At 40.3% G+C, this 11,125-nt stretch overlaps 1 protein-coding gene across 1 annotated transcript in view; it reads right to left on the bottom strand.

Moving 5' to 3' along the window:
* Positions 1–363: 363 nt before the first annotated feature.
* Positions 364–11,125, bottom strand: part of ric8a (RIC8 guanine nucleotide exchange factor A) — a 21,188-nt gene continuing 10,426 nt past the window's right edge. Inside the window, exons 6-16 of the mRNA XM_005747935.1 lie at positions 10,054–10,205; positions 9,871–9,951; positions 9,245–9,344; positions 8,751–8,938; positions 8,532–8,626; positions 8,290–8,440; positions 7,894–7,989; positions 7,652–7,796; positions 5,440–5,584; positions 3,895–4,014; positions 364–2,308 (exon numbers count right to left, since the gene is read on the bottom strand). Coding sequence (XP_005747992.1) covers positions 2,167–2,308; positions 3,895–4,014; positions 5,440–5,584; positions 7,652–7,796; positions 7,894–7,989; positions 8,290–8,440; positions 8,532–8,626; positions 8,751–8,938; positions 9,245–9,344; positions 9,871–9,951; positions 10,054–10,205 — 1,415 coding nt within the window. The 3' untranslated portion in view covers positions 364–2,166. The remainder of the gene's footprint in view (positions 2,309–3,894; positions 4,015–5,439; positions 5,585–7,651; positions 7,797–7,893; positions 7,990–8,289; positions 8,441–8,531; positions 8,627–8,750; positions 8,939–9,244; positions 9,345–9,870; positions 9,952–10,053; positions 10,206–11,125) is intronic.

Below are 11,125 nucleotides of genomic sequence, written 5' to 3'. Positions count from 1 at the left end.
CATCACTTTTTTTCATATACAAAAGTCTACTGATTGTGATGGGTTCAGATGGGTCCTGGTGCAAATAAGAAGGAAGATCTCTGAGAGGAAGGAAGATCATTCTTTGATATTTAGGAGCCGACTAAGATAAATACAGTATCCTAAAAAAAATTGATCCCTAAAAAAACAGCAAAACCTACATATAACTTGAATCCAATCATTCCTCATTTCATATGCTTCCCACATATTCCTTCTTTTTCTCTGCTCCTCTACTTTGACGTCATCACAGTCGCCATCTGCCTCCTTCTCACTTAGATTCCTCCTCTGGCACACCAACCCTCTGCATGTCCTCCTTCACTACATCCATGATTCTCCTTTCTGTCTTTTCCTCCTGCCTGGCAGCAGCATATTATACATCCTTTGTCCAATATATCTTCTCTCCTCCTTAACATCTCTCACACCATCTCAGCCTACTTTGTTTCCAAAAGCTCAACCTAAGCTGTCCCTCTGATGTATTCTTTTCTGATCTTGTCCGTGCTGGTCACTGACAATGAAAACAGCTGCACCTCCTGCTTTTTTTAGTAGGTGCCACCCTCTACAAGTCATATATCATAAGAGGTCTCCTTACCATCTAAACCTTGCTCTCTTGCTGCCATGTGTCTCTCACAAATCACCCCTGACACTCATTTCCACTCACTCCACCCTGCCTTGACTCTCTTCTTCACCTCTCATACACTGTGGGGTGTTTATCCCAATTATTTAAACTCATTTACCTATAGTACCTCTGCTCCTTGCAGGATCACTTGTCTCCCTCGCAATCTCTCTCTCTCTCTCTCCAGAGCATACCTCCACATCTCCAGGTTACCTTCCATCTGCTCTCCGTTCTCTCATAATGTCATAGTCCACAGAGACTGCTGCCTGGCCTCTGTGGACTGTAGATCCTTAATGCAATCCCCACCTTGAACCCATCTTACACTAATACTGCACACCTTCCCTACCACTCCTGTGTGCCTCTTCACACTGCGTCTTATGCTTTCTTCAGAGCCACAAACACACAGTGCAGCTCCATCTTACCTGCTCCATACTTCTCCATCAAAACTCTAAAGAAAAAAATATTGCATCTGTAGTGCTCTCTGTATGAAGCTGTACTGGTCCTTGCTGCCACATCTCCTCTCAGCCCAGCTTCAACAACTCTTTTCCATATTTTCATGGTATGGTGGCATCAACTTTACCAATCTGTACTTAGGACAGCTCTGCACATTACTCTTGTTATTGAAATCAGGACTTGTATGCTACTTGTCCATCCCTCAGGCATCCTACCACTATCCAGGATCGTGTTAAGCAGTCTACTGCCCTCTCTCCCTGACATCTCCAAACCTCCACAGGTACGTTGCTTCATCCTCTTCATAGCTGCCCTTTCCTTCCTCCTTTCTAATCCTTTACACTTCCTGATTCACCAACTGACTTCTGTCCTTTCTCGTTTTCTTCATTGATGAGCTTCTCCTTCCTGAACACATTCTCTTCATTACATTTCCATCACTATCTTTACTCACCCAAACATGCTTCATATCTTTTCTCACTCAATCTCTCCAAATACCCTTCTGCCAGTTTCCCTCACCACTACAGCTGTGCTTTCTCAGTCAACTAGCAACACTTCCTACCACCTGTATCAACTCAGCCTTGAACACTGCACATCATTCTTCCTTCTTCAGCTTCCACCACCTAAACCTCTCCCCTGACTTCACTCACTTCCTGTTGATCATGCCCACAGCCATACTACAAACGACCATCTGATGCTTGCTAGCTACATTGTCCCCTGACATCTTTCCCTTATATAAAGTGTTTAAGGAATTTTCTCTTCCACTTGTTGTCAGTTAAGTGCTTCATAACACAACCTAGTAATTACATTTTTATATTTTATTGAACATAAATATCTTGGATGAAAAAACTATTCCTATTAAAATAATCATCCTTGTAAAATTATCTGAATTCTGTAGTTGAGTTTATGATCATTTAAGTGGCTTCTTGTGTACCCGTTTCTGATATTTACTAAACAAATTAACATTTTCTTTCCTCTCCAATTAAATTGGGTAAAATGCAACAAAATTATACTTATGATATATGAATCGCTTAAATAGTGACACAGATTTTTTTTAGGATTGTCATGGATGGAATTCGTTTCCTTCTTCAGTTTTCATCCTCACTGTCTAAATTAGGAGGGTCTTCTGACTGGAGCAATGGCTTGTTGGTCAGTTTATGGAGATCCTCTGTAGTCATCTCTGTCATTGTCCCATCCATACCGAGCTGCATGGGCTGTATTAAATGGTTTCTGCAGGATAAGTATTACAACAGAAATAAATATATACAGTGGGTAAACTAAGCACTAAAAAAAAAATTTGCTATTTTCTAAGTAAATATATTTCTAAAGGTGCTATGGACATGGAAAAAGTATTCAACGCGTTTCCTAAAATTTATTTAATCTGTTCAAAAGCCTTTGATGATGATAACATCTTCAAGTGTGGAGCAACTAGTCATCTGTATTGCTCAGGTGTGATTTTGGCCCATTCTTCCACACAAACAGTCTGTGGGCCCCTTCTATAAACTCTGAGCCTTAGTTCTTTCCATAGATCTTCAATTGGATTCGGGCATTTCTAGCAGCTTTTTTCTCCCTTTCTCTGAAGCAAATTGAAAGTTTCCTTGGCTGAGTGTTTGGGATCTTTGTCTTGCTGAAACATCTGCCCTTCATCATCTTCATCATCCTGGAAGATGTTTTTTTTAAATCAAGAATGTCTTGGTACATTTTCCCATTTATCCTTGATTCAATTATGTGAAGCGTGCCAGTGCTACACAATGTTGTTCCCACGTTCAAACTTCACTGTTAGTATATCTGCAGTGCCTTATGCCCTCCAGATATGGTGTGTATTATGGCATCCAAAGAGCTCAAATTTCTCCCAGTATTAAACAGCCTTGTCTAAATGTTCTTCTGCACTTCAACATGCTTTCTCTTCAGCTGCGGAGTCTTACATGGTGAGCGTGCATACAGGCCATGGCAGTTGAGTGCATTACTGATTGTTTTCTCTGAAACAATTGTACCTGCTGATTCCAGGTCTTTCTGTAGCTCTCCACAAATGCTCCATGGCTCTTGAACAACTCTTCTGATAATTGTTTTCATGCCTCTGTCTGAAATCCTGTGGGGAACACCTGGCTGATTATGGTAAAATTATGTTCTTTCCACTTCCCGATGTTGGCACCAGCAGTGCTCACTGGAACCTTCAGTAGTTTCAAAATTCTTCTGTATCCAGTGTCATCAGTATGTTTCACAACAATAAGGTTGCAAAGGTCTTGAGAGAGCTCACTGGTTTATCCATCATGATAAACCAGTGAGGCATTTTTATAAGTCATCAGTTGGGACTAATTTGAACTAAGTGGCAGGACTGCTTTCAAGTTACTGATAATTTCAGCTGGTGTCATGACTTCCTATGCCTTTTTGCACGTCCTTTTCTTCACGTGTTTAATACTTTTTCCGTGTGTCATGTCTCATTATCACACATAATTTAATTGATGGACATCTATGGTTTGGTTTCTCTGCATGTGTGAACTGGATGAGTTTTTACCAACATCTGGTGCAAATTTCACGTCAATAGCACCTTTAGTAAAATATTTACTTAGAAAATCGGTGACATGTTCACACTTATTTCACTGTGATGGTATTAATGATTACTGCAAAATATTCTCAACAATCATATTTTAGATATAAGTGTTCATCTCAACCAAATATATTACATTAACCTGGTACTTTTTAGGCATTTCAGAGCTGAACTTTTACATATTACACCATAGCATTAAAGGCTTCTGTTGAAGACAACAACTTGACCAGTGCAGGTTACTTGTGTGACTGTGTGTGCTTTTAGTGACCTTGACAGTTTGTCAAACATGTGGACCAATTTCATGGCTTCATATTCCTTTTGCTCTTCTGTCATTCCTTCCATGGGATTGGGCTGCTCCTCTTCTACAACTCCTGTTATTGGGTTGATTCTGCAGGCAAACAGAAATATATTTTCTTTAAAAAAGCTAAATGTGCATAACAAACAAACAAAGATGTAAAAAGAATTCAGCTGAGGTAGGGGTGGGTTTTGATTATCGATTTATCGATTAAAATCGATTTTGGCTTGGATAACATGATATCGATTCATTAAAATCCTGAATCGATTTTAAAATATAAATTTATTTTGCCCAGAACGCCAGAATCTCAGGTTAAACCTCACAAAATTTCTACAACCAGAGCAGGTACACGGATTCTGCACAAAGACGTAAACACAAAAACGCGGACACAACGCATCCCAATCAGTGAGATGTCGCCTTTCTCACACGACGGCACGTACGCGGACACGGACACGCCGTCGGGGCTGAAAGCCGACAGCTCACTGATTTTGAAGCGTCGGTGGGCGCTTTGTGTTTACGTCCTTTTTGCGCTCGATTCTGAAGCTGCAGGTTTTATCTCTCTCCAAACAATATTGACTTAACCAGCAGCCAAAGACGATCCAGCCTTGGTGCTCCCCCGGACAAGCTAGAGGAGGTGGCTGGGGAGAGGGAGGTCTGGGCTTCTCTGCTTAGGCTGCTGCCCCCGCGATGGATGGATGTACAATATCACTAAAAAGCTATTCTGTCCTATTCTATTCTTCATTTGTTTTGTATTATACCTTTACCAAACACCATATTATAACATATTATAAATGATACATACATACATCCCTATACATCCTCAGCCACATCAAACACTAGTCACCACTCAAAGTCATCACTTAGTTGTAAATATATTTCATCTTATGTCCTGTTTACTTTCTTCACTTCCCTGACTATCCTGCTTTTTCTTTGCCAACCTCTTCCTTTGAGTACTTTCCTGTACTTCCTCATTACAACACAAAGTCTCATTGTCCTCTTTTCTGTGTCCATAGGATACACCAAATACATCGTTGGCACTTTCTCTCATCACTTCAGCAGTCCTTTCCCAGTCATTTGATAACTCTTCCCTACCACCCAGAGCCTGCTTCAACTCTTCACTGAACTCTATGTAATATTCTTCCTTATTCAGCTTCCATCATTTAATCCTCGCCTCTCTCTTCACATACTTCCTCTTCTTGATTTCATAGTCATCCTACAGACTACAGACCACAATCTGGTGTTGCCTAGCTACATTCTGTTCCCTTCACCTGCATGTCTAATGAATTCTGCTCTAATCACCGCTCTCTCCCTCCCGTGGGACACTCTCTACCACTTCATCCAACTTCCTCCAGAATTCCCTGTGTGCATACACCCCGTGATGCACACACACTGACAACATTCAATACACTCCCCCACCCCTTCGATTTCCAGCTACAACTTATGATCCTCCTTAAGTTGTTAAAAATGCAAAGTAGAAATTTTGATAAGGAGCTGACATAGTGTTCTCTTGGTACTGACTGGGCTTTGGCCTCTCTGTACTCTTCTGTCTCAGAGTCCTCATCCTCGGAGTAGATTCCAGGGTCTTTACCTCCTCTAAGCAGTCCTCTGGCAGCCAGCAGGCCTGCAGCATTGCCATATCCAGTATACTTAATGAACCTTGAAACTTGAAAGAGAGCATATTACTGTAAAAATGGCAGCATTCTAGCACAATAAAAAGAGCAATGAAATTAGGATCATTTATGCACCTGACGACCTCAAAATAAGCTGATATTTTTTGTCTAAGCATGTCCAGTGAAGAGATGCTTCATACTATAAAAACTGGCCTTCAAAGTCTATCGGAGCAGGTTCAAAGTTGGCTCTTTTTAAGTCACCTTAATTTTTCCAGCATTTATGAATTCTCGTAACTTCATAAGTACAGGAAATAGCTACGTGACATTTTTATGGATGAACTTTAGTTTCTACTACAAAACGCAACCAAATCAATTTTACACCTAAAAATGTCTTTAGAAACAAAACTTTTTATATATTTACAACAGTGCGAAAAATGTTCGCCCCCTTTCTGTTTTCCCGTATGTTTGTTACATTTAAATGTTTCAGATCATCAAACAAATTTAAATAGCAGACAAAGACAAGACAAGGAAACGTAGGGTGCTACAGAGGGTGGTGAAGGCTGCACAGAGAGTTGTCGGAGGCAGCCTCCCAACCATCACAGACGTATACACCTCCAGATGCAGGAAGAGGGCCACCTGTATCATGAAGGACCCCACTCACCCAGCACACACACTCTTCGTCAAGCTCCCCTCAGGCAGGAGGCTGAGGAGCATTAAATGCAAAACCACCAGACTGAGAAACAGCTTCATTCCAGATGCTGTGAGACTTCTCAGTGCATAAATGGACAAGAACTGATATTGTAGCACCTTAATCACTACTGACACTCACTGACACTGTCATTTTATCAATGCGGGTCATCATGCCCTTTTGCTGCCAAAGTATTTATACCTACATTCTATATCCATACTCCATACTGGTAGTCAGGTTGTTGCACTCTATTTATCATATTATTTATCGTGTTATTCTATTACTTGTTATTCTGTTTTGTTTAAAAAACAGCAACTATTTATCTATTACTTTTTTAAAAATTCAGTTTCTTCGTTATTCTGTTTCTATTCGCTCTGGGACCGTGTGTACATCATGTCGTTCCACCTCATGTAAACATGTGATGCGAATGACAATAAAGCTCCTTGAATCCTTGAATTGTGATTACTCTGTATTAAAAGAATCTTCCAATATAACATTTTTATGTACAGCTATTTGGAGCCTTCAGTCCTTTGTTTGAGAATCTTTTAAATTTAGTTAGTGTCGGATACTCGTTCTGTCTGTTTCCACTGTTTCCATCAGATGGCATGCAACTGTCCCTTCTATTGTTGAAAATGTAGCAAAAAAATACTGTTTAACAAAGACTTTGTTCTTAACATCTAGAAATATTATAAGATGCCAACACTGTTGGGTACTGACTAGCATTAACTCGTAGTTGTTAACGTATTCACGATCTTGAAGGTAGTTTTATTTTCTTTGCAGACAACCTGGTGGGTTTCAGCTTGATTTGATGAACTGAAACAGCTGTTTCCAGGGACGGTCTTGCTAGTTTAAAAAGTTCCATAAACCTTCTCTGTTGTCAGTAATGTTGCCGGCTCAGCTGGACCTTTCAAAGAGTTTCTGTGTAGTCAGGATGTGATCACATTATGTTTGTTGCAAGCTAGTTCTTGCTGCAAGGTGTTTAATCATTACAGTTACATGTATATACCTTTGCCATGGCAGATCTCTGCAAAAAGTTGTCTTGTTGCACCTATCCTCACAGACGGGCTATGACTCTTCCAATTATATTAATTTATATTAAATATACAAGCTTAACATGCTCACGGGAAAACTTGCTTTGATGCATTCTTGGTTATCATGACAGAACATGTTGATCATCAAAGATTTGCTAAAGTTAGTGCACAACAAAAAGTTAACTGAATTTTTTTCTCATATTTGACTAATTTTAGATGAAATGACCCAGTGCACTCACTCCAGTATTCAGGAGGGGCTACTCAGGAATTTGTGGTTTTAAAGGTTCAGTGTGAACTTATTTTTTTCTGGAGAGAAGGTGGAGTGACTTTAACATCACCTGTGTACCTTAGTGATTGCTTCTCTCTCATCAAAAAAGTGATTTTGCATCACTCTCTCTCACCACTTTCTTTGCAGAGAACAAAGAGGAATTCAGCCGCACAGTCCTTGACGTCAGTGTCAATGAGGGTCATAAGGCGGACTATTTTATTCCTCAGCGTGTTGCCCACCTCTGGCCTGTTTTTCACATCACGTAGTGGTGGCAGCACCTAAAACAAAACCCACACATAAACATCTAAACATATAAGAAGAATCACAATAGCTAAAATGTTCAGAGATAATCTCTGTAATATCTGAATAACTGACTTTTGACCTGAGGAACTTCCTGGTCTCTCTGTGGATACGGGCACTCTCAGTCAACAAGTTCAGAGATGGAAGAAGGGTCTCCTTCAGCTTATGACCCTTTGAGACAGACAGACATGCAAACTTGTCAGTTGTAGGAAAGCAGCTAAAATGTGGATTATTAGAGCACATTTTAAACAACCGGTTTAAGACTTTTCAAATGTAATGATCTACAATGTGGATCTGAGGGCAGCAAATGAGACACGCTCAGCCTGGTTTGTAGTAAACATGCCTTTGTCAACAACATAGCAATTTGTTATGAATTTATGTTAGATATACTTTAGTACACCTCAGCTTTTATTTCATATTAACTGTAGAGGTAATGAACCACCAACAGCATGCACTTGTGGCTCGTCTTACCCGGTCAAGTCTTTTCTCCATGAATTTTAGCAGCGTGTTCACAGCATCCATGTTGACACCCATATATTCAATGGAACCTTGCTGCACCTTGGGCATCAATAATACATCCAAACAAGGCAGAGGGAGGTTACCTAGTAAATTCACAGTATGGCTGAAAAAAGAAAGGACAAAGGAATGAAGGGCGTGGCGTCACAGGGGAGCAATGACTGTATAAATCAAGTAACCAGAGAACAGAGAATCACCTGTGAAACTCTTCAGTCCGCTCCTCTCCATCAGCGTGGCTCATTAGACAGTGCCTCAGTATGGCTCCCAAATGTCTGTACACAGCTGCCTCTTCCTTCACATATACATCAGACACAAGTTGTTCACCAGTCATGAAGAGAACTCATCTTTCTTTGAATTTACAACAAAATGTTTAAATCTTGTGACTCTCTCCTAATTAATCTAATTTGCTTCGTTACCTCATCAACTTTGCGTCTGTTTATGTCAAACGTGATGTTGAATAGTATTTTCAGTATCTCCATAGCTAGTTCTGTCTGCTGCCGGCTCAGTGGGGGCAGCTCTTCGGTCGGGATGCCTTCAAAACCTGCTCTTGCTGTCTCCAGGGTCCCTGAGCAGCATAGACCCAGTGTGGCTTCCAAGTGGTTTCCTTGAATTACAGACAAGACACAAGTTATCAACAGGTTCTTTAGGTTTGCTTAATTGTACCATGTCTTTACCAAATTTACTTCATCTGGATGCTTTCCTGATAATGTTTGTTTGTTTTGGGGGGTTTTTAACCTTTTTTTTTTAATGAAATGAAAATAAAATGAATGGGTTTTTGAACTTTAGTCAGCTTCAGATCTGACTCCATCTTTTGGGCTAAGGTCCACCTCTCATATTTGTTTTTCCATATTCATCCAACAAAGAAAGCTAAACCAATCACACAACATCCTTGGAAAAGGTAACAAATCACCTAGAAGGCTGACACCATGAAGCTCCTGAGCCAGCTGTGCCCTGACATCCACTCTTAGGGCAGTCAGCAGGAAGGTTAGGCGCAAGTCAAAGAAACGTACCTGGGAAGAGAAACCTTATTTTGAAATCAGCTAGAATGCATATGTTGCATTCTAGCAAATATTCAGTAACAAATACGCTTCAAAAACTACATCTGCCAGCTATAGTACTCCTTTAAAAACGCAATAAAGAAACATTTACATTACAGTTGTCATAGCGCTTGGTCTCTGACCCAGAGATTGTGTTTGGAGACTAAATTTTGACTCATCATGATTACTCTGGTTTGGTCTTGATGTTTTAAGTCTCTGCTTTAGAGCTTCTCTGTGTCTTTCCTCAGTTTGCCTTCAAGCTTCATTTTACTTATTGTGCTTTTGTGCTTTCCCTGTATTTCCCATTAAGTCTGTGTTGGTGTCACATGGCCCTTGTCAGCTACTTCCTGTTTATTCTGATAGTGTCTTCATGGTGCTGTGTTTTTTCTTTGATTCCCAGTGCTGCCATTTTTGTTTGACTCTACAGTGAACACAACAAATAATTCTACATTTGGAAAATCTCACATTAAAGAGCTATCTGTCTGAGTAATGGTCATACCTCATAGTTCCAAGTAGGATCATGACACTGTTTCAATCTCTCTGCAACACCTTTAATCAGCTGCAGATCTGCTGCTACCATCTGACATCAACCCAGTGACAGAAATCCAGTCAGATTTTTATAGATTATCACCAACCAAATAAAATGTGTTAATCTGAGGAATGCAAGGCACAGCAGACTGACCTGTCCTGTCTCATTGTGCAGCAGGATGTTGCAGATGGACTTGAGTGCCTCAACAATCACTTCCTGGTCAGGATTTTCTGAAGGAGGGGAAGATTCTTTCAGCACTTTACTACATAGTCCCGTCTCTTCCTTGTCTCCTCCCGCATCCTCTTCTAAGAAAAGAAAGATTTGCAATTTTGTTTAGCTTGGTCTGCCAACAACATGAACTCCCTTCAGCTAATCCATGATGTTTATTGATGGAGGAGAAAGATTATAAAGTATATGTCATGATCCTGGGTCTTTTGACCCAGCGTTTTGTGTTTTCTATTATTGTGATGTATTTTGGTTCCGGTTTTCTAGCTCTTTGGTTTTTGGTTCTGTTCTTCCTCAGTTAATGTCTAGTCATTTCTGCCTGTGTATGCCTCTGTGTCAAGTCCGTGTTTCTTAGTCTGTGTCTTTGCATGTGTGAGTTCTTTTTTTATTTTGTAGGTCTGTGTCTCTCGTCAGTGTTTCTAGTTTCACTTCCTCTTGTCTCGTTATGTCCAATTACTCCCAGCCGTGTCTCCCTCCTGTTTCTCGTGTGCATTGCTGGTTCATCTGCATTATTTCCATCCGTCATTCTGTGTTCTTTCCCTGCATCATCCTGCATCATTTTCTGTGTCTTCCTGCATCTCTGTTTCAAGGTTTGTTTTTGCTTAGTTTTCCCAGTTTATGTTTTCTCAGTTCTGTTTTCAGCCCCCTCGCCTTTTTGTATGTTCACTCTCCATTAATAAAGCTCACTCACTTCAGTAATGCCTGCATCTTGGGTCCTTTAATAATTCCACACGGTTTGCCCTGCTAACCGTGACAGTATACAACGTTTAGGGGACAAAGAACTGGATTTCTTTTGTGCATAATACATCTCAATAAAATACATCTCAAAAAAGTTTTTTTATTATTTAATTCAAAAAGCTCACACTGTGCCAGCTGGGATGGGTCCCATGACCTCTGATTTTCACGAGCTGGGATAGTATCTGCATTTTAGTGTCTCCTCATCAACACTCTGCACATCCTGCATGTCGTTTTCTTACGAATGTACTAAACAACTAGTTAA

This window comes from Pundamilia nyererei, unplaced genomic scaffold, assembly GCF_000239375.1.
Source record: "Pundamilia nyererei isolate P.nyererei 1_Seehausen unplaced genomic scaffold, PunNye1.0 scaffold00208, whole genome shotgun sequence".
NCBI classification, from domain to species: domain Eukaryota; kingdom Metazoa; phylum Chordata; class Actinopteri; order Cichliformes; family Cichlidae; genus Pundamilia; species Pundamilia nyererei.
The sequence above is the reverse complement of the archived record's forward strand: the minus strand, read 5'-3'. Positions and strand labels throughout refer to the sequence as shown.